Source organism: Misgurnus anguillicaudatus, chromosome 15, assembly GCF_027580225.2.
Source record: "Misgurnus anguillicaudatus chromosome 15, ASM2758022v2, whole genome shotgun sequence".
Taxonomy (NCBI): Eukaryota; Metazoa; Chordata; class Actinopteri; order Cypriniformes; family Cobitidae; genus Misgurnus; species Misgurnus anguillicaudatus.
In genome coordinates, this window is record NC_073351.2 from 25627616 (window position 1) to 25651173 (window position 23558).

The 23558-nt window shown below is 36.6% G+C and overlaps 1 protein-coding gene across 1 annotated transcript in view; it reads right to left on the minus strand.

Moving 5' to 3' along the window:
• The window catches only part of itpr2 (inositol 1,4,5-trisphosphate receptor, type 2), a 108714-nt gene extending 86980 nt beyond the window's left edge, over positions 1 to 21734 (minus strand). Inside the window, exons 1-10 of the mRNA XM_073853660.1 lie at positions 21344 to 21734; positions 15029 to 15099; positions 9931 to 10046; positions 9751 to 9837; positions 7931 to 8089; positions 7102 to 7200; positions 5841 to 5928; positions 5591 to 5733; positions 3340 to 3435; positions 2360 to 2404 (exon numbers count right to left, since the gene is read on the minus strand). Coding sequence (XP_073709761.1) covers positions 2360 to 2404; positions 3340 to 3435; positions 5591 to 5733; positions 5841 to 5928; positions 7102 to 7200; positions 7931 to 8089; positions 9751 to 9837; positions 9931 to 10046; positions 15029 to 15099; positions 21344 to 21435 — 996 coding nt within the window. The 5' untranslated portion in view covers positions 21436 to 21734. The remainder of the gene's footprint in view (positions 1 to 2359; positions 2405 to 3339; positions 3436 to 5590; positions 5734 to 5840; positions 5929 to 7101; positions 7201 to 7930; positions 8090 to 9750; positions 9838 to 9930; positions 10047 to 15028; positions 15100 to 21343) is intronic.
• Between the last annotated feature and the right edge of the window lie 1824 nt (positions 21735 to 23558).

Consider the following 23558-nt stretch of genomic DNA (forward strand, 5'->3'; position numbering starts at 1 on the left):
AATTTGCGCGCAACGTAGCATGCATGCCATTTGCGCGCACCTATTCGCGTGCACCTATTCGCGTCTTTGCATTGACTTAACATGTAAATCACTCGTGTTTGCCGCCTCTTCCGCGTCTGGTGTGAATGTCACAAAATGCTACATACTAGGGCTGGGTATTGTTAGGAATTTCACAATTCGATTCAATTTCGATTCTTGAGGCTTCGATTCAATTTGATTTGATTCAATTCAATATTGATTTACTTGCTTCGATATCGATTCAATAATAAGTAAATACACAAGCAATTAAGTACTTGAGTATATTTTTAAATAATGTGTGTAGTATTACTAATGTTTGATCACGTTGATGGTGAAGGCTTGAAAGAAGTGCTGCAGTTTGCCATCTTTGATCTTTCTGTTTTGATAAAGCGCGTCTTGTACAACGCTGAACGCTCTCACTAGAGTGTTGCCCACAGCGCCGCCACTTGCTGGGGGGGGCTGAATCGATTCATAGGATTTGATGAATCGATATTGAATTGAGAAACAAATAATTGCAATGCATTGATGGATCGATATTTTTACCCAGCCCTACAACATACACACCAAATGCAGGGCATCGCGTTACTCGCTCTAGATTACTCGCGGGATTTGACTTTGTGTCATGAGAATTTTTCGCTCGAGTTGAATATTTTCAACTAGGGCGAAGACGCGTTTTAGGCGAATAGCGCATGTTTCCACGACAAACGCGCCGCCCATATCGCATCATTTGCGTCGCCCCACGCGAGGATGCGTCTAATCGCGTCTTTGTATTGACTTTGTATGTAATCTATTCGCGCAAATCGTTGAACTCGCATCTGGTGTGAACCCACAGTAACCCCCCAGTCACATTAGCTACAAGAAAAACAGAGACAGAGCGACAGGCTACCATTCGTTTTCAATGGGAGTGGCCGTTGCGCCGAAATAGACAAGAAGGCTATTTTATGCAAATGCTGAGGGATGCGACAAAGCGAATGCCAATCGGAGTGTAGGGGCAGGGTGACATTGGTCTGTGGTTCAAGTCGAAGAAAAAATTCAAGATGGCGGAAAATGCGTATTTCTGTATATATCTGATAAGTTTGCCATTTTATCTTATATATTTTGTTACTTTTATAGAGAAATAAATACTTTCAAATCCAAAAACATCGTTCTTGTAACTTACCGTAATACCTCTGAAGTGAGTTTTGATACCACTTTTAGATACTAGCCAAGGAACGCTGATCAAGCGAGTGCGTGTCGCTTGGTGTTGCTCACTTTTGTAGCTAATGTGACTGTAGGGTAAGACTTTTGCACAGTACTGTATGTCCTTTGACTAATGACATAACCAGAACAACCATAATTTATAACTTAGTTTAAGAAGTACAAATAAACCATGAGGAATACAAACCTAAAAAGAGCTGCTCGGTTCATTAATTTCTGATATGTTATTCACTTTTTTTTAATTGTTGGCTCGTGGCCTCACAGGATAGTAAAGTATCCATCAAATGCACACTTAAAATCTAGCCGAAAGTAGTAGGTCATCTGGATACTTTTCAGATACTTTTCTGGATACTTTTCACCTAATGTTTCCGAATACTATGAATTTGCATATGGCGTACTGATTATATAGTTTGGAAATAGGCAATTTCAGCCACATGGTTTGGCTATAGTTATAATTCACGAACAAGTTACCTCTGTCGCCCTTACCAGCAAGACACAGACGCAGCTTAAATCGAACACAGAACAATCCAAAATTGGCCACAGCCTTGACAATGTTCACTGAAAAACCCAGAGGTCATCTACAGTGAGTATATTATTCAGGGCTGCATCTGTGGTACAGACTGTTTTCACCAGAGCTTTTGAAGGAGGGCTATTTGGAGCTCTGCATTATAAATTCTCCTCAGCTCTGACTCTTTCTGCAGCTCTTCTGACTCACTCTTGCATCGATGCAGACAGCACGTCTGCTTGCTCTCACGGGGCACCCCCAGATTCAGACATTATGTAAGGAGCCCCCTCTGCGTGCACAAGCGCCTGTCGAAGCGGAATGCTAATACAGCGGAAAGGTGCAGCGAGAGATACAGACTCGAGAAAAAATCCCCAGAGAGAGGTGGAGGACAGGAGATGTGCAAGTCTGTCTGTTGTAGCGAGAAAAGGAGAGAAAGAGAGAAGGAGGGGAGGGGGGAGCATTACGTAATAGTGAAGTTGTGCAGAAGAGTTGAGCGCTGAGACGCAGTGCTGTCTAGCCGAAGCTCTGTTTACTTCAGATGAGGAAGCCTAGTGTACTTCTACATCCTACTCCTTGGGGCTGGCGTAGGTTTTAATTTATGAATCTTTATGATAGTCTGGGAAGTGAGCGCTGACTCACCTCAGGTTTGGATTCGATGCTATCATCTTTAAAATCCGGATTTACCTGAAACAGAGCAAAGAGTGTTTATGAAACTCCTAAGGCACACATACATACAGGCTGGTTCTTTTAGTATTTGTTTCACATACAATCATTCCTCTGTTTGTGCAATGCACAGTGGACCACTGTGACTGTAACAATAAGATTGAGGACACTGCCCCCTGCAGGCCATTCTCTAACTTTTACAAATAATATTACAGCACATAAACACTTTAAATCAGTGGTTCTCAAACTGGGGGCCGAGGCCCCTAGGGTGGCCGCGAGATGGTGCCAGGGGGGCCCCAGTTTTATGACATTTTATAAAATACATTCATTTATCATGAATTCTGTGTAATTAAACCTAAAAAAAATAAGGCAACTAACCAACAGCACTACTTTGTATAACTTAATATGTTTTGTTTAATGAAAACGTTAGAACAGTTTTTTGTCATACATTTTCTTTGGGGGGCCGTGGAAAAAGTTTGAGAACCACTGCTTTAAATTATACCTCACAAAGGAAAAATATGAGAAACAGTGACAAAAAATGTTTATAATAAATTTAAGTGTTTGGCAGATGCTTTTATCCAAAGCAATTTCCATTTCCATTTGTGTGTGGGTGTTCCCGAACCTTCAACTTTTGACTTGCTAATACAAAGCTCTATCAACTGAGCTACAGGAACACCAACCCAAAATTAATGTGGACAGCCCAGCTCTGATCATTTTCTGAGAAATCAGTTCACATTAAAATATCTGACTTTATTTTTGAACCAGACCATTTGAGTGACATGCTCATGGGTTTTCTTGAGGAAATACTACTGCTTGGAGACTTCATGTGCTGCATGCTAAAAACGTACAGTAAACCACAGGCATTCACATAAACCACAGTGTGTCAAAAACGGTATACAGAGGAAGAGGAAGTGTGTATACAGTTAGGGGAGAACCCAAAAAGATGTAACGTGTACCTCTGCTGCAAGATAGCGTCCTGTGGCAAGGTGTTTAAAGCGAAACAGACTGTTCCACTGACCAGCTCCTCCCCTGCATGGGTCATAATGCACCACCTAAAAAAAAATACACAGGATATGAAACTTGAACATCATAGGATTTAACATAGCGACACTCGCAAAAACGTCAAAAATTGTATTAGATACCTGCTTCTGCGACTCTGCTCGCTTCCTGTAATCACTTCACTACTAATGCAAGCTCCTGATTGGTTACGCAGTGGGTTTTTTCGACAAAGTTCACATTTTTCAACTCGCAGCAACGCTCAATTCGCGGCATTCGCGCGAACTAGACACGCAAATGAGCCGGAATTGCGTCTCGCTAAACGCCTCATTCGCGCTGCGAGACCGCAACGCATCTTTAAATTGACTTAACATTGAAATCACTCACGCTTGACGACACTACCGCGGCTGGTGTGAACGCAGCATTATGGTGAAATGCCGCTACTTCCAATAGCCAGAGGGTGCTCTCATGCAGAAACTCAATATGCGCTGCAGACGAAGAACCTTTACACACGCAGCTCCAGAAAATGGCTTAAGCATATATTTATATCGCTGTTCTTCAAATCTTTTAGGTATTTTCATGATAATAAAGAATATGTATAATGATTATGTTCGACAAGTGTTGCTTTTTCAAATGCATGTTTTAAATGGCTCAAACTAACAGTGATTTCAGATCGATAAGGACTTACTGATCAAAAGCCGTAGTAGATGAAATAGCTTTGCATAATATCGGCTGTGTGATTCAGAATAGTTATCGGCCACGGATTATTAGTGTATATCGGCATATTATCGCATCCCTAGTAATTTTAAAAGATCAGATGATAAAAAAATTATACATAAAGTATGCAATGACTCATATATAATAGTCGTATATAAGCATATTTACATTTATGCATTGCTAGATGCTTTATCTAAAGTGAATTACAGTGCATTGAACCTTTGTGCTGCTAACACAATAGAGAACCGCGATGATGACATATTTTTGTAGACCAACCCCAGGAAATTAGCGGGACACTGGTTTCCTCGATAAAAACCCCATTCATTTTTTTCCCATAGACTTTTCGACTATTGGAAAAAAATAAGCTAGGTTGACACTTACACGTTTAATTTCAAAAAATTAGTTTTCATCCATGAAGATTAACTTGGACAAAACGTATAAGTGACAAACACAGAGCAATTTTTTTTGAAATAATCAAAAGTCAAAATGAATGGGCTTTTTAGCGAGGGAACCAATGTCCCGTTAAAGGCAGAGTCCACGATGTTTGAAAGCCAATGTTGATATTTGAAATCACCTAAACAAACACGCCCCTACCCCAATAGAATCTGGACCTTCTGTTGATAGACCCGCCCCACACATACGCAACCCGGCAGTTGATTTGATTTGATTGGCTATAAGTGTGTTTTGGTAGTCGGCCCGTCTCCTTTTCCAACGCGTTTTTCAAACATCGTGGACTACGCCTTTAACTTCCGGGTTGGCCTACAAAAATACGTCATCCCTGCGGCACTCTATGGTCGACAAACTGAGCAACAGGAACAGAGTGCATCATGTCATTCATTTTTTAACATTTTATTTCCAATGTAATGACATTCATACATGTATAAGCATTATCATTTGTGACCATGTCTTTGCAAACCCTGCTGAAGTCTTTTTTTGTGTTATATTCTGTTGTTTTCTTGACCTCTGAGCAATTAAGGCTATGACAGATAACGCACACCGGACAGAGTGACAGCAGAGCACCACAGACAGATGCCACGTGTGTGTACATTCATTGCCCACTTCCTTCGCACATCCTCCGTGACGACTAATGTGTAAACATTACTGCTGTTTTAGATGCAGGTTGCGATTCTTTTGCCTTACGGTTCCATTTCAAGTCATCTAAAAACTGTCAGCATTTGTCACAGAAGTGAAAACAACAAACCACATGTTTGAAACCAAAACCCACCATTGTTTACAAATACAACCAGTTTAGAGGAAACTTACACTTTTTGACAGAGTTTACGGTATTTGTTACCGATGTGTGAATATTTTACTGGTAAAAGCCAGAACGCTGTTGAGTAAGCGAACAGGATATTCTTATATTTACTGGTGTGTAAGATAGAAATACATTTTACATTTTCACACAAATCAAACTTTAATGCTCATAATCTCTTAATTAGATTATAAGACTTCACAGACAGGGTCACATTTTTCCATCTTTATTTCAAACTTTACCTCCACTTCCCAGAGTGCTTTTGAGCTGGTTGCAGAGGTTGCTGACTGGCGGAGAGTAGCTCGTAAGAAGACGTACTGCTGTTTCTTGTATTCATCACAGGTTAGAAATTTTTCTTGTTCAGCATGAAACAACCTCACCACATCTCCCTGAATGAGTCGAATAAAATCAAAGAGACCAGTAAAAATCAGCCAATATCAAATACCATGATCAATACATATTGATCTGATCATCCCTGCTATATCAAAACAACTCCCCCTTTTAAGACATCCTCTCTGTATTCACTAAATTTCATAAATAGAGTGACCTTCCAACTGGTGTTGCAATTCAAAGCGTTCACCTGGCAGTCCATAAAGATAAAACACACAAGCTTTATTATTCCATATTGATAAAAAAAGACTGCATTGCCTTTTATTTCTATTACAGATGTATAAATGTTTATAATTGTATGGCACTTGATACTGGTAACCATGTGTGGTCAACAAGCATTCATGGGGAATCAAACCCATTAACTTAGCATTGCTAGGGCCATGCTTTAACAGTTAAAGGCACATTATGGAAAATATTGTGCATTAAAATGTAAAAAAAAACAGCTGCTGAAAAAACAGCTAAGCTATGGTTTAGCAACTTATAGCAGTGGTTTTCAAACTGGGGGCCGGGTCCCCCAGGGGGGCCGCGAGATGGTGCCAGGGGTGCCCCAGTTTTATAAAAGACATTAATTTATCATGAAATTCTGTGTAATTAAATCTAAAAAAAAATAAGGCTACTAACCAAAAGCACTACTTTTTGTATAATTTAATGTTTTTTTTTATTAAAATGTTTTAGAACAGTTTTTTGTCACAAATTTTCTTTGGGGGGCCGTGACGGAATGCACCGTACACAAGGGGGGCCGCAGGCTGAAAAAGTTTGGGAACCACTGACCTATAGCACCTTTAAGATACAGAAACAAGATGTTTGACCGTCTCTCTGTGATTTTAAAGGGGCCATGGCACAAGACTTTTTTAAGATGTCAAATAAATCTTTTGTGTCCCCAGAGCACATATGTGAAGTTTTAGCTCAAAATACCATATAAATAATTTATTATATCATGTTAAAATTGCCACTTTGTAGGTGTGTGCAAAAATGTGGCGTTTTGGGTGTGTCCTTTAAAATGCAGATGAGCTGATGAAATTCAAACACTGATGGTGGTGGTTTGTTGCAATTAAAACTCAATTGTGCTTTTCTCTGCATTAAAGGGCAGTGCTGTGGTTGGATAGTGCAGATTAAGGGGTGGTATTATTATAATAAGAGCTCCTTATGACATCACAAGGGGAGCCAAATTTCAACAACCAATTTGTTCATGTGCTTGTAGAAAATGGTTTACCAAAACTAAGTTACTGGGTTGATCTTTTGCACATTTTCTAGGTTGCTAGACGCACTGGGGACCCAATCATAGCACGTAAACATGGAAAAGTCAGATTTTCATGCCATGGCCCCTTTAAGAGAAATGTTGAGAATAAGGTTGGTGTCTGACCTCTTTACAGCCATGGTTATCCAAAAGTTCAATGTTGCTGGCGTGGAGAGGCTGTCCTGCATTGACCGGCATCAGGACCACTTTATCTCCAACCACCACCTACCCAGAGAGACAAAGACACAGAAACATTCATAACACTGCATGCTTACAGATACATCTTATATGAGCAGTTTGTGTTGTTGCACAACAAAGGTGACATTACATCTTGTGACATGCATAGACTGTAAACTAGTGAAACATTATACTGTACCATAGTAAAAATCTAGTTTAAACTACTCCTTTGAGATAAAACGAGCGCAAAATAATTATTCAGTCCAAATACAGTCCTTATCCTACTATACACACTGCAGACATTGTAAAAACTAGTGAATTTATTACATGCTGAGTGAAGAAATGTAAAATGATATAGTGATGAAAAGAATGTGTGTGAAGTTAAAGTGTTATTTCTACAATGCTCACTTTTCTTTTTTTTATACACATATTGTCCAAAATAAACATGATAATAGACCTCAGGCCATACTTATGTGAACAATTGCAAAAAAATACCAGGAGAGTAATAATTGTGAATCAGTCTGTTAAGAGTTGCATGAAACATGCATGTTAACATGCTGCTGCATTATTATCTCTGTGGCAAAACACACTGCATGCTCCAACAAGTTATATACCTTCACAGGTTTGGTAGCTGAGATGAAAACGAGAGAAAGGACCAAATGCGTTAACACAACATTACAATGATGTTAATATAATGATGAGAGGTCATGATTAAAATCACTGACTGCTTCCCCCTAAAACCCTGGTGCACTTTTAGCATTAGTGGATGGATACATACATTGTCTCCTTCACTCCGTAGCTTCCAGAAAGGTTGGATGTTGAACCAGGAGCCCTCGTTTCCTGAGGGGTCCAGAGATACACGCATGGCATTTTTCTCCAGCAGGGCAGGCAGTCGCTTATTCACCGTCAGATATTTATTACTCTTAATATGAAGAAGCTGAAATTTGAAAATGGTGTGTCAAAAACAACACACAAATTGAAATTTGTTTAAAAAGACGAAGAGGGAATAACTGGTTATATGCCAAGGCTGTTTGCCAGGTATTGCTGGGTTAATGGCACCTGTATATTCCACTTTGCTCTGTGTTGTATCCAACTTTAAATTTACAAACTAAGTGTGATGTAAACAATAACATTTGGTTGTTAAATGTCGATAAAGCAGCTAAGGTGTGCGAACCTTGGGCAGAATACGCATAAATGTGGACCAGGCTATATGTCACCTTGCTTGTGAAAACCCAGCTAAATTCATTTTATTTACTCTTTTCTTCATAAAATCATCCAACATAATGTAAAGACCATTATGTGTAAATATAACCTTTATATCTTTTATATTGTGTCTGTAATGCGCAAGGTTAAAGATTGAAATTAAAATCAACGAATGAAATCAAACTTTTGTGTCTTAAATCTTATAATAAGATTATGAGACTTTAGGCTGGATTTCCCAGACAGGGTCACATATTTACAATTTAAGAAGACATTTCACAAGACTTTTTTAAGATGTAAAATAAATCTATGGTGTCCCCAGAGTACGTATGTAAAGTTCTAGCTCAAAATACCACATATATCATTTATTTTAGGATATTTAAATTGCCACTTTGTAGGTATGAGCAAAAATGCAAATTAGCTGATCTTTGCACTAAATGGCAGTGCTGTGGTTGGATAGCGCAGATTAAGGGGTGGTATAATCCCCTTCTGACATCACAAGGGGAGCCAAATTTCAATTACCTAATTTTTTACATGCTTGCAAAGAATAGCTTACCCAAACTAAGTTACTGGATTGATCTTTTTCACGTTTTCTAGGTTGATAGAAGCACTGGGGAACCAATTATAGCACTTAAACATGGAAAAAGTCAGATTTTCATGATATGTCCCCTTTAAGGGCATATTTTTGAACCTGCACCTACAAAGTGGCAATTTTAAAATGCTATAATAAATTATCTTTATGGTATTTTGTGGTAGAACTTCACATACATACTCTGGGGACACCAAAGATTTATTTTTACATCTTTAAAAAGTATTGTAAAATGTCCCCTTTAAAAGGTCTGGTAATGCGAGTTTACATTCACCACCACCATCAGTAACCCAAAGGTAAAAAAACATCTAGGAAATGCCACTAAACTTCCAGAAAGGAAAAAAAACACTTTGGGGCTTTGGGTAAGAATAAAGATTGAAACCATGGTTTTTGTTAAAGTTCACTGGAAAACGTAATTTAAAGTGACCAGCCTGACAATGCCTTCTTTATATCACTGCTGGACCCACACATCACACAAACCGAGGTCTTTCGGCCCTTGAGCGACACACTCACAGCCTTCGCAACAGTGTAAAAAAATAAACAACGCTCTGGATGTCAAGCATACGAATGTGTGAAATAACATGAAGAGCTCAGATGCAAAACTCTCTGTAAATTTGCATTTTTTATCAGACTTAATGGATTCTGCCAACAAACCGGCATTTCTGGGATTAAGTGGATGTGAAGCGAAGGTATTTGATGAATGTATAATTCATGCATTTGGTTAATATATTTTTTTTGAATGAGGTTTAGCAGCTATTGCATCTAAGCTCCTCATTTGTTCATAAGGAGAAGAGTGGTGTTTGCCGTACCTGTATGACCCGACTGTACTTGACGACTTCCCCCAGCAATTTCTTGTTTTCTGTATCATTTTGTTTCTGCTCTGAATCTGCTGCATGCTGAAGAGATATAGAGAAAATGTAGAGTAGTTCATAAGACAATTAAAATAAGCAAATTTGAAATTGGCAAATATTATTGCATAAGTCTAGTACCTGTAGTTTCTTAAAGAGATCTCCCTGCGAGTTGTTCCCATGTTTTCCTTGTTTTGCTTTCCAGAACTGTCTCTGTGCAGAATACCTGTTCATAGGACAAACCTTGAAGAGACAATCTGGAGAACAGAAAGAAAAAGTGATGGGTTTGACAACTATAACGTTTTTACAAACAGTATAAAAATGACATTAGCAAGTTGGTCTCAATGTATACATCTCTTGAGTCTTGTACTGTACATACACAGCACCAACTAAAACAAATACAAGTCTTTTATTTAATTCAGCGAAATCTTATAGCTGTGCAAATATCCCTTAAGCAAAAATATACAGTCACCTCCATAAATATTGTAACAGAAGCACATTGAGTTAATTTAGTTGTTTACCAAAATGTATTCCAGTTACAGTCATATAATGAATATTGGCATAAAGGGCCAACAGCTTTACTTATTACAGATTGTCTGAAGGGCTTAGGAATTACATTTAAAATTATAAAATTTTATTTTATATTTTTATTTTATTTTATTTTATTTTTAATTTATTTAAAATTATATTTAAAATTATTAAACAACTAAAATTATTACATTTAAAATGTAACTCCCCCTTTTAAAAAGGCCAAAAGTAAATAAAAAAGATAACTTAAAAACTGTTTTGTGGACAGGTATGGGCTAATTGTTAAATAATTTGAAGCCTGTTTAAGGTCTGAAGTTTATTTTAAGTGTGGCATTTGCATCTGGAAGCTGTGGCTGTGAACCCAAATCATGCGGTTAAGGGACATCCCATGCAAGTGATAAAAACCATATTTAGGTTTCAAAAACACAACAATTCTGAACATTGGTAATTTCTGACAAAAAATAACATCCTGGTGAGCTCAGCAACATAAATAAACCTGTACGTCTATATACGACAACAGTGGTGAATGATCGCATTATCCTCTCCATGATAAAAAAAAAATCCTAAAAAAGTCAGACAAATATCAGAAAAATAAAACTAATATCAGCCTGTAAAAAATAATGAGAATAAAAATGATGGAGAAGGCTACGCAAAAAATTATTTAAGAAACAAAAATCTTAGTATTTTTGTCTTGTTTTCAGTAGAAATATCAAAAAATTCTTAAATTAGGATGCTTTTTCTTGATGAGCCAAACTACCCCAGAAAATAAGTCTAGTTTTTGGACCAAAAATATCAAATTTAAGTGATTTTGTGCATAAGACAAGCAAAAAAAATCTGCCACACTAAATTCAAGAAATATTCAAGAAAAATGTTGCTTACCCCATTGGCAGATTTTGTCTAAAGCTAGACTTATTTAGGTCATTTTGCTCATCAAGAAAATACATCTTAATTTAATAACTTTTAGATATTTTTACTGAAAACAAGACAAAAATACTAAGAAAGTGAATTCTTAAATGAAGATGCATTTTTTGATATGCAAAATTACCTTTAAAAAATAAGTCTAGGTTTTAGACAAAAAATATACAATTTAAGTGAATGTGTGCTTAAAACAAGCAAAAACATTTTTTGAGAATTTTTTTCTTGAATTAAGTGTTAAGGGAAAAGTAAACTTATTTCAAGATTTTTTTTCTCACCCCATTGGCAGATATTTTTGCTTGTTTTAAGCACACATTAATTTAAGTTGTATTTTTTTGGTCTAAAAACTAGACTTATTTTGTTGGGTCGTTTTGCTCATCAAGAAAAAAAAAGCATCTTCATTTAAGAATTTTTTGATATTTTTTACTGAAAACAAGACAAAATACTAAGATTTTTTCTCTTGAAAATCTTTTTTGCAGTGTAAGAACAACTTATTATATCAGCAAACAATACTTAAAATAAGTACTTGAAATTGAAATACTTGATAATGCATCTTCATTTAAGAATTCACTGCAAAAAAATACTTTCTTGCTTAGTATTCTTGTCTTGTTTTCAGTAAAAATATCTAAAAGTTCTTAAATTAAGATGTATTTTCTTGATGAGCAAAATTACCAAAGAAAACGGGTCTAGTTTTTAGACCAAAAAAATACAACTTAAATAAATGTGTGCTTAAAACAAGCAAGCATATCTGCCAATGGGGTAAGAAAAAAAATCTTGAAATAAGTTTACTTTTCCCTTAACACTTAATTCAAGAAAAAAATTCTCAAAAATGTTTTTGCTTGTTTTAAGCACACATTCACTTAAATTGTATTTTTTTGTCTAAAACCTAGACTCATTTTTTAAGGTAATTTTGCTCGTCAAGAAAATGCATCTTCATTTAAGAATTCACTGCAAAAAATGACTCTCTTACTTAGTATTTTTGTTTTCAGTAAAAATATCTAAAAGTTCTTAAATTAAGATGTATTTCTTGATGAGCAAAATGACCTAGGAAAATAAGTCTAGCTTTTAGACAAAGTAAATTGGTATTTAAAACAAGCAAAAGTTCTATTAGCAGATTTTTTTTGCACGTTTTAAGCACAAATTCGCTTAAAGTTGACATTTCTTGTCTAAAAACTAGACTTATTTTATACATCTTAATTTAAGAATTTTTAAATATTTGTACTGAAAGCAAAACAAAAATACTAAGTAAGAAAGTCATTTTTTGTAATGTAGTAAAATAGTGTTCAGGCAGTGTGATTGCATTTCCATGCATGGCTTAAGGCACTGGGTCGCTAGTGTTTTTAATGATGTAACAGAAGACAGAAGCATTCAAGTTTATTTTTTACTTCTCCAGATGTTGCAAAAGGGGTTTTCTTTATAATGGAGAGGATAATGTGATCATGCAGAACTGTTATCCTATAGATGTACAGGATTTTTATGTTGCTGAGCTCACCAGTGTGTTATTTTTTAGTCAGAAAGTACCAAATTGTTGATCTGGGGCCTCATGTATAAAGCATGCGTACGCACAAAACAGAGCTGGAAACGTGCGTACGCCAGTTCCCACGCAAAGGTTGTGATTTATAAAAAAACAAACTTGATGGGAGAATGGGCTTGCAGGGTGGGATATTAGGATGATTCATGTACGCACACTTGCAGGTGATCTGTGATTTATAAAGGGAACATTGCTTTGTTTTATAAGTCTTCATAATTTTTGGTGTATGCCATTTTTGACTTTTGTGCGTACGTAGACTTTTAGTAAGAATCCTACGCACAGTTTTATACATGAGGCCCCTGGTCACTCTAAAGGTTTCTACGATCTCTCTGATGTATTTATTGTGTTTTTGAAATCTAAATATGGTCTGTTTTACTTGCATGGGATGTCCCTGAACTGCATGATTTGGGTTCACAGCCACAGCTTTCAAATGCAAATACACTTAAAACTCAACTCCAGACCTTTAACATGCTTCAAATGATTTAACAAATAGCGCATACCTGTACAAAACAGTTTTTAAGTCAACTGTTCCATTACTTTTGGCCTCTTTAAAATAGGGAGTTACTTTTTAAACAACCATAATTCCTAAATCATTCATCCAAATTGGATGTAAACATTCTCTATGTAAAGCTGAGAGTCTTTCAATATTCACTTATACTATAAGTCTGTAACTGGAATACATTTTGGTAAACAGCTAAAAAAAACACTACACGTGCTTCTGTTACAAATGTATGGAGGTGACCGTTTACAAACCGCAAACTAGCTTAGAAAGGACAGACTGAAATACTTCCTCAAACATCCTTCTGTCACTCATAATTCTACTGTAAACTATGGCTCATTAACCATGGGGATACACAAATATACATAATACAAGTACACCACGCCCTTATTATGTAAATGAATATGCTTTTGTTTACACAACCAGATTCAAGTTAAGCTCTACTGACAACATCTTTGACAATTCTGATGTTGATAACCTAAAAAAATATATAAGCATTTAAATAATAAACAATCATATTGTATACAGTAATGCACTTACAGTAAAATGAAAGTCTAATTTATCACAATGGGAAAAACATTAAAGTTTACAATGTGTAACACTATGGCCAAAAGACAATATACTTTACGTTAACAAAGAAACAGAATTACAAAATCTTATAATTGTCTGTGCAATAATATATATTATAAAGTACTATATAATATTTAATAATATAATGTAGTTGAGAGTCAATTTTCAAATCTGCAATTGTGTAAATTTCAGTATTGCAGGTTATAGACAGTTTCATCGGACGCACATGCATTGAGGGGGTTACGTGCCTGAATCGAAGCGAACTTCCAGTCTGTATTTATTTATTGGTCCAGCTAGTGGCTAAACTGATCTCTGAAACAAATACCTTGTCGATCATGAAATGTTTTTGTTTGCTAAAGACAAGAGGAGGCAACAATCATAAATCACAATTGTGCGGAGAGGTTTGGCAGCCAGGCAAGAATTCAAGGACCTGTAGCTAACATTGTATAACATTACATTAATTTATAGTGTAATAGTTGATACGCGTTAGATATGATACATGAACGATGGTAATATACTTCAGAAAAGGTGTCCCACCGCTAAGAGGACTTTGCAGTTCAAACACAAATTTTACAAATCTTTACAAAAATCTGCACATTTCTGATGTTCAACCTTTGGGAATACCACACACGCCCATTGCAAGTACATCACCGTGAATACAATTTTTATGTATTTATGCAAATTTCATGAGCACACCCGCTAGTTGTCTGACTAGTTGCTTTTTCAAACCACACAGTGTCACCATTAAAATTATAAAATTAAGTAAACAAATTAATCGCTATGGGCATTTAAAGGCAAATAAGATGCTTGAATTGGTCTGTAGCCTACTAAAAGAAAATCTCTTTCCTCCTGTACACTGCTGATCGCTAAAGGAAACTTAAAGTTGCTATTTCAGATACTTGTATTATCCTGGTTATCAAGCCTCAGTTTACAATTGTAGTCATTAGACAAGAGCCAGAAACCCTGCTGAGATCTCACTACAGAACCAAAGACACACCGCTTATCCCATAACACAGCAGACGAGTCAGCAATGTATGAAGGAGGCCTGCAGGCCCAGGAATTAATCAGCATGTGAGCACGGGAAACTAATGCTACATATTTATATCTCCATAACAACAGTTAATTTACTAATAATAGCGCTGACAAGATTGCACTGGCGCATTGGCCGCTGCTGTGCTTAAACTTGAATGACTCACCTCTCAATTTCTTCGGCGGGTTCGTAAGATCGCCAGCCTCAGGTTGCACCACGCATCTGTCATCCACCAACCTGTGGAGCAAACATGTGTTCATTGTCAAAAAAACTACTTTTTTGCATTTTTACATCAAAGGATATGGTGCAGAAAAGGAGTCCATGAATTCACTCAGTTTGTGAGATGACCCTGCAGTTTAACTGAGCATGCTGGTAGCAAGAACTGATAAAATGTACACCCTAAATACACTGTAAATGCTTAAATTTAAATGGTAGTTTATAGTGTTTCTTTCCATTAGACTTACTGAATAAGTACCCAAGCACTGGCACCATTAACAGACCAGCATCATTTACCACTGTGTACAATGACTACTGTAAAGAGATGCTTTCTAACCTTTTTTAAATGCTACTGCCAATTATAAAACCATCAAATCAAAGGCTAGATGCTTGTAAACCAGTGAATTCACAAGGTTAGCTGTATCAAATGTAGAAATAAATGTTGATAAAAGGATTCGAAATATGATTTTGAAGATTGGCTGACAATTTAACCACATTAGACACAAAACGCCTACACAAAGCAACCTTCGGATAAGGACGGAAACTGCAGTTCTCTTTGGAGGCCTGATAAACTTACTAACACCCGGACTTCCCCCACTGTTTTTGTTAAAACTAATAATAGGTTATTCCTTATCAAGGGCAGCTCATGGTTTTTTTAATGATAGCACTTGTCTCAGTTTGGTTATCTTGTGAACACAGTTGTCTGTAAATAAATATTTTCAAGCAGTAGGACGTAGAGGTTCTGACTGGTGAATGTAGGCGTACAGTTCACAGGATCTTTCTACATTATACACACTAAAAAAATGGTGCTAAATAGCACTAAAAGTGGTTTATTGGCTCGTAATCATGGAATCACTTTAAAAGGGGTCCTTGATTATGATTTCACTTTTCTAACTTCAGTTAGTGTGTAATAAACAACATCTTTAAAGTTACAACACTCAAAGTTCAATGCAAAGGGAGATAAATTCTGTAAGAGCACCTATTTTATTGCTAAAAACAACATTGTTTTGTGTATTTGGTATAATACAATGTGTTCGTGTGGTTTATGGTTAAAAAAACACATTATTTTCCACATACCATACATTTTTGTAGCTACAGATTTCACTCTCTTCCTGAAATGCACGGATTTTAAAAACTCTGTGTCCCTGATTGGCCAGCTTATCTGTACGTTATGATTGGTCTGAATACCTCTGGCTTCAGCCAGAAATGTGACACTCCTTACCATGTTTGAAAGATTTGGGGACAATGCAATGCTAACAAGAGTTAACTTACAGGTTGAGTCCAAAGCGCAAGGAATTATGATAATGTCGGTCTTGTCTACATCACCAATCCCAGATAGTTAAAGGAATAGTCTACTCATTTTCAATATTAAACTATGTTATTACCTTAACTAAGAATTGTTGATACATAACTCTATCATCTGTGTGCATGCACGTAAGCTCTGGAGCGCGCTGCGACACTTTGATAGCATTTAGCTTAGCCTCATTCATTCAATGGTACCAATCAGAGATAAAGTTAGAAGTGACCAAACACATCAACGTTTTTCCTGTTTAAGCGAGTGGTTGTGCGAGCAAGTTTGGTGGTTCAAAATAAAACGTAGTGCTTTTCTAAGCGGATTTAAAAGAGGAACTATATTTTATAGCGTAATAGCACTTTTGGGAGTACTTCGACTCGCCTGAAAAGTCCGCTCCCCTTCTCACTCTCATAATGGGAGAGGGAGGGTGTTACTGCGCCGAGTCAAAGTACTCCCAAAAGTGCTATTACGCCATAAAATATAGTTCCTCTTTTAAATCCGCGTAGAAAAGCGCTACGTTTTATTTTGTACCACCAAACTTGCTCGTATAACTACTCGTCTTAAATAGGAAAAACATTGATGTGTTTGGTCACTTCTAACTTTATCTCTGATTGGTACCATTGAATGAATGGGGCTAAGCTAAATGCTATCAAAGTGTCGCAGCGCGCTCCAGTGCTTACGTGCACGCACACAGATAATAGAGTGATGTATCAACTCTTTTTAGTTAAGGTAATAACATAGTTTTATATTGAAAATGAGTAGACTATTCCTTTAACTGTTGCCTACAATCCGTGTGTTTGTTGTAGTCCAAGAAAAGAGATTTATGTTGGAGACGATAACTTGTGTCATTGTTTACTTAGGGGTTTGTACCTTTTGCATATCGTTAACATGTACTAATACACACGTACACACCAAAGGAAATGTAAAATCATGAATTTCTGACGGAGGGGCTTCACAAAACTAGAAACTCAACTGCCTGTTTTTAGGAGAATAGGTGTATAATATAAAGGTAAAATATTTTAAAAACGAAGCATAAACACGATATAGTGAGTGTACCCCATAAACACTATCAAACCTTCAAAACAGCCAGTTTACCACCTCTTCAAGTGCTATGCAGCATAGAGCGCCAACGTTTGGTCAAATGGTGCTACAGTATGTAGAACCTATGTAACGGTATGCTTAAAATCATGTGAAGGCTAATGAATTCTGCAGATTGACTATTAATTTCTTAAAGCTCCATAGTGTATGAACATTTGTCTAGGTATAGAGTCATAAAACTTGCAAAGACCTGATTTTCAGGTCTATAACATCAAGTATCAGCTAGTTTGTGCTTCCCACAGTACATAAGACATGAGCATTTTACAATCTTTTTGGCTCTGTCAGGACACGAAAGAATTGCAAAAACTTTTATAGTAAAAAAAATTACCTTTCAAATGCTTTACTAAAAACTGCCTATTTTCATATTTAAAGGTGCTAAAGAATGCATTTAAATAATATGTTAAATTGTTCTCTGATATCTACATAGAAGGTATGTAGCTTTATTAAGTGCAAAAATTATCCAAAGACGGTTTTACATGTCCTAGGATCTGCCCTTAGAAGAAATGGTCTATAGATGGGTTCATCAGAAGCACATGCGGTGACGCGATACGTGTCTGATCCGAACTTTACTTCCGGTTTCAATTTTTTTTAACGGTCTGACTAGTAGGGCTGGGTATTGGCAAGGGCCTCGCGATACGATACGTGTCATGTACCATGTTGCATCAAAACAATGTACCACGGTACGATACAATACGCTGCATGTTGCGATACATTGCAATGATTTTTCTTCTTTTTTTATAAAAATGTAAAAAAGACGGCTGATTTTTTTGTAACTTTTTGTCAAAGCCAAAGTGCGTCCACACGAAAGCTGCAGGTGTTTTTAAATTTTCTGCTAATTTTCACTTCCGCTAACTTAGAAGACATTAGCCATATATGACAGACAACTGGACAGCGACAACTACAGCAGCAGTGGAGGAGGTTGTTTGATGCACACAGAGGGATTATTAATTTATTAAAAATATCAATAGTAGAGATTGAAATATCGGTACACTATCGTGGAAAAAAGTATCACGATAGTTAGCTGTATCGATATTAACACCACAAGGAGGAGATCATGCTCCTGTTTGGGCAGAGGCTGTTGGCAGATGCTCTGCATTAATGCTAATAATGTTGTAAATAATGTTCAATTTCGCACAAATCTGATTGATTTTCTTCACAAGACGTCAATATGTCACCAGTCATAGGCATTACTTTTTTACTGAATATATCAGCTCCTTTGACTTGCATTATGAGCACTGGGATTTCTGCAAAATATCTTCTTTATAGTTCAACTGACGAAAAATGTCACCAACATATCGGATGGGTCTGTAAATAAATTTTAGATTACAAGTATGATACCGTGTTCTTTATTTATTACAGTTCGTTGAACTTCTTGGTTGTTCCTCTATTGTTTAAAGGAAAACACCACAGTTTTTTCAATATTTCAACTTAGATGAATTAATACATCCCTATCTTTAATCAATGCGTGCACTTAATCTTTGTACAGCGGGTCGTGAATGTTAGCATTTAGCCTAGCCCCATTCATTCTTTAGGATCCAAACAGGGATGAATTAAGAAGCCACCAAACACTTCCATGTTTTCCCTATTTAAAGACTGTTACATGAGTAGTTACACGAGTAAGTATGGTTGCACAAAATAAAACGTGTACATTTTTTAAGCAGATAAAAATGAGAACTATATTGTATGGCGAAAGAGCACTTAGTTTGCAGCACTTTGACCTCGGGTGCAGTAACATCATCACTCCTGACTATTACTCCTCTCGCTCAAACTTCCAAAGTCCAGCCCTACAACATTGTACTTAATTTAATATGTAATTTAATGTTGGGGTGTATATCACGACTTTAACGTCACAGTCGGTGTAATGTTGAGATTGGCCTGTTTTCCAATGGTCTTTTGCATGCACAAGGTTTACATTAGAAGGAGAAAACAATCGTGGTTGAGGCTAACAATATGCCATTAACATGTACAGAGCTTGTATTATTCAACTATGCCCAGGTAAATACAGTTTTACATTTTATGGCACCTTTAAAATAACACACCTCTCCATTTAATAACTCTAATGCTAAATACCGGATAACAAGTCAAACATTTGCCTTGTAAATATCAAAACACTCCAAAACCAGCGAGCAAACATACTATAAATAAAGCCACATTACATGATTACTAGCCTGCAAATGGATATTTTCATAGTCATAAATAGTTTTATTGCTATAATTGTCAATGCTAGCACACTTCCCCTATGTTGTATATCTTAAGGTAGCCTATATTAAAAATACAACAAAGGGATGCGTTATTTTTGGATAAAAACACTAGCCTGATTTTGCACAAATCGAGTGTTACGTACACTGTAAAACTCATTGAGGGCCGGTAATCTTCAAAGGCGTAATGAGGTACACCGGGTTAAACATGAACCAAACGTACCCTGGTCTGCAGTGTTTAACCATGCTATTATAGCTTCATTACTTGAAGGCATGAGGTAAAGGAGTCAGACCTTGTCCAAGTTAAATAACCGTATGTTATGCAACCAGCAATGCTGATACTGGTTACAAATGCAAAATGACACCATACATAACTGTTCTTTCAAACAATACAAAAAAGCTTCAAAATAATCATGCTACGTTTGAATCAGGCCTCTACTTTTACTTTGTTTTTCACCTGTTGTTATCTAAACAGCCCTTTTTTTTAAACCAGTGTTTCTCATTAAGAGCGCTTGGCCCTGTTGACATCCACTGCTTTAAACTCATTTCATTTTATCCTTGTAGATGCCTTAGCCTGGGAACAAATCCAAAACTGTCTTGTTTATGATCAGATAAATGACTTTCAATGCATTTTCAAACACGGTACATGAATGGACGAGCACACTGCAAGACACAACACAACAAATGCAGAAGAACTAGAACCTCAACTATGCATTAGAAAGCTGAAGCATGCAAACTGACAGCTCACTTTGACACAAAAAAGTGTGCACACTTTTAACATAAGTGCACACTGCCTGCCACAAGTGTGTGCGATTTGGCCTACATTTCAGAAATATACTTCAACCAAAACTTTGATTATTTACATTTTTTATTATATAAAAGCAGGGGTTTGACAATAAAGATAAAGCAAATCTTGTTGTTGTTGTTTTAGCTTGTTGCAATGCTTGCACTATCTCATTTTAAATAATTTCGGGTCATCTTGAGGTCTTATGAGGCCACCTGTGGGCCCCGGCCCCCTTGTTTTACCAAACACTGCCCTATTTACTTGATGAGTCATTGCATAGCAAAGCAAAAAAGATGAATCACAACCTGAGGTTGGGTGTTTCAACGCCATGTGGTTGTATTCACTAACTGAAGACTTTCAAAGTGATGTGTCCACACATAAATCACTTGAAAGCATTGTGCATTCCAAAAGCATTTGAATTAGGATTGAAAATCATTAAATCTGTGTACACAAGCAGGTTAGGTACACATATGATGTCTTCTAGTACTGTTCAACAGGTTTCAAAACAAGTCAGCAATAGAGAAATGTTTACACGTTACATAAAATCGAATAGGTGAGTCAGGTGTGGCATTTCATTCAAAGCTTGCCTTAATTTTAGAGACTACACGGCTACAGTTCACATGGTTTGTAAAATAACAGCAAACTTTGCATTCCTGTTTAAAGATTTGCATGCTACAATACTGTCACACTGTAACTCTGGCCTTCATGACTCGAATCACTTCCTACTTCCACTCCTCAAACTTCTGACATTAATGTAAAGTCTTTAACATTGTATTGTGCATTTAGCATTGCGATGTTGCATTTCGTGATCACATCAACGTATGTGAATTAAATTGTATACATATGTTTACTCAATTTTAATGACTACAAGAATATTGTGAGGCAACGTACCCTAAAGTGCTGATAAATCCATTGACAGTCCCCTCTGCATAAAGAGACACGATATCTCCAATGTGAAGGAAACTGGACCTGTGCTCCGACATGCCTGCAACCGTAAAAGTTTTGCTTGTGGTACTTTAAAACCTCTGATCCAGCGCAATGCGTCCCGTTGACTAGTTCACTTGTTGCAATGCGCGCACCTTTTCTGCGCTGTGACAGTAACACATTTCCATCCAAACACCAAGAGGTGAAATGTGCTGAGCCCGTAAAAGTTTAGTGAAGTCTCCAACTGTCGCTTTTCTTCATGTTTTCAACTTCTTCCTGTGAGACAAACGAGGCTTTCTCACACCAAAAATGCCACTCTGGTGGGCGGAGACTTACTCTCCTATCAAGGAAGTGATGCTGTCTGTCTGTAGTGCGGCGGTATGCAACTAACAAAATGAGATCGGCAACTTTTTGTGTGTTTGCGCATTCAGTGGTGCAAGCATTCCTACCATATCACGTTACGTTTATCAAAGTAATTGTTTTCTATACATTTTAAATACATAGAAGCACTTCTAAAAACCGTAACATTTTCTTTTGCACATTATAAAAATAAATGAGAGTATTTAAAGGGGACATTTCACAAGACTTTTCAAAGATGTTAAATAAATATGTGGTGTCCCCAGACAATGTATGTGAAGTTCTAGCTCAAAATACCACATAGATAATTTATTATAACATTTTAAAATTGCCACTTTGTAGGTGTGAGCAAAAATGGGGCGTTTTGGGGTGTGACCTTTAAAATGCAAATGAGCTGATCTCTGCACTAAATGGCAGTGCCGTGGTTATATAGTGCAGATTAAGGGGGCGGTATTATCCCCTTCTGACATCACAAGGTTAGACAAATTTCAATGACATATCTTTTCACGTTTGCAGAAAATGGTTTACCAAAACTAAGTTACAGGGTTGTCCTTTTTTAAATGTTTTAGCACTTAAAGCAACACCAAAGAGTTTTTTTTACCTTAAAATAACGTTTCCAAAAAAGTTTCAGTCGTTCATCCACTCGAAACAGGGTGAACGGCACTTTCACATTGGCTTTGCAGCCCTCTATCGGCCAAAACCGCACTACAGAAGTTTCCAACCGTCGGGTCGCGGTCCTGTAGTTCGAATGAAAACTACAAAAACGTGCTTTACGGCAGACCTACAATCCAATCAGAGCCAGCTATGCTGCAGTATTTACGACAGGGGTAATGGACAATTACCCTTTTAACCTGTGGGGGGAGCAAAGAGCAAAAACTCTTTATTGTTGCTTTAACCTTCTAAGCCCCAAGTTTTTTTTCTACCAGCTATTTTGGGGTCGGGAAGACCCAATAAATATAATAACCACCTATTTTTCTTAGAACATGAAGCAGTGTATTTGTCCATGTTTGTGTACATCAGGTTCCGGTTACACAGAATTAAGTATTATGGTGCAGTGCAAACAACAAAAAATGTGATGTCCACGTATAAAGACATTCAGGTCTTAGGAGGTTAAACATGAAACATTTCATATTTTCATGATATGTCCCCTTTAACATAGCAGGTTGCCCGTCAATTGTATTGTATTAAGTGTGCTTTTTATATATTTGCTTTTCATTATTTATCATTTGTACTTTAATATGTAATCAAGTATCAAACATGATCACACATTTATTTTCTGGGTAGTCTAAACCTAATATCACAGATCTCAAGTGCAAACTGTTTATTTGTGACTCCTCGTGTGCATAAGGATATGACAGAATTGGCTGATTGTTTGTGATTTATTAATACTGATGAATAAAACAGTTCCAGTTACTGATAATAAAAGGTTTTATTTAGATGTCTAACTAAATGTCTCATTTTGTATTTTTATTTTATGTCATTATTAATGGATATATAACATTGTTATATTAAAATACTCTACCGGTATTTATCATTTTATGTATTGGACATACTTTAAAGGGGACATTTCACAAGACTTTTTAAAGATGTAAAATAAATCCAAAAGCCAAATTTCAATGACCTATTTTTTCTTGCAGAGAACGATTTACCAAAATTTACCAAGTTACTGGGTTGTTCTTTTTTCCATTTTCTAGGTTAATCAAAGCACTGGGGCCCAATTATAGCACTTAAACATGGCAAAAGTCAGATTTTCACGCTATGACCACTTTAATACATACAATACACTTGTACAGTACAAAAGCACTACTAGGTTTGAATCGTGTAT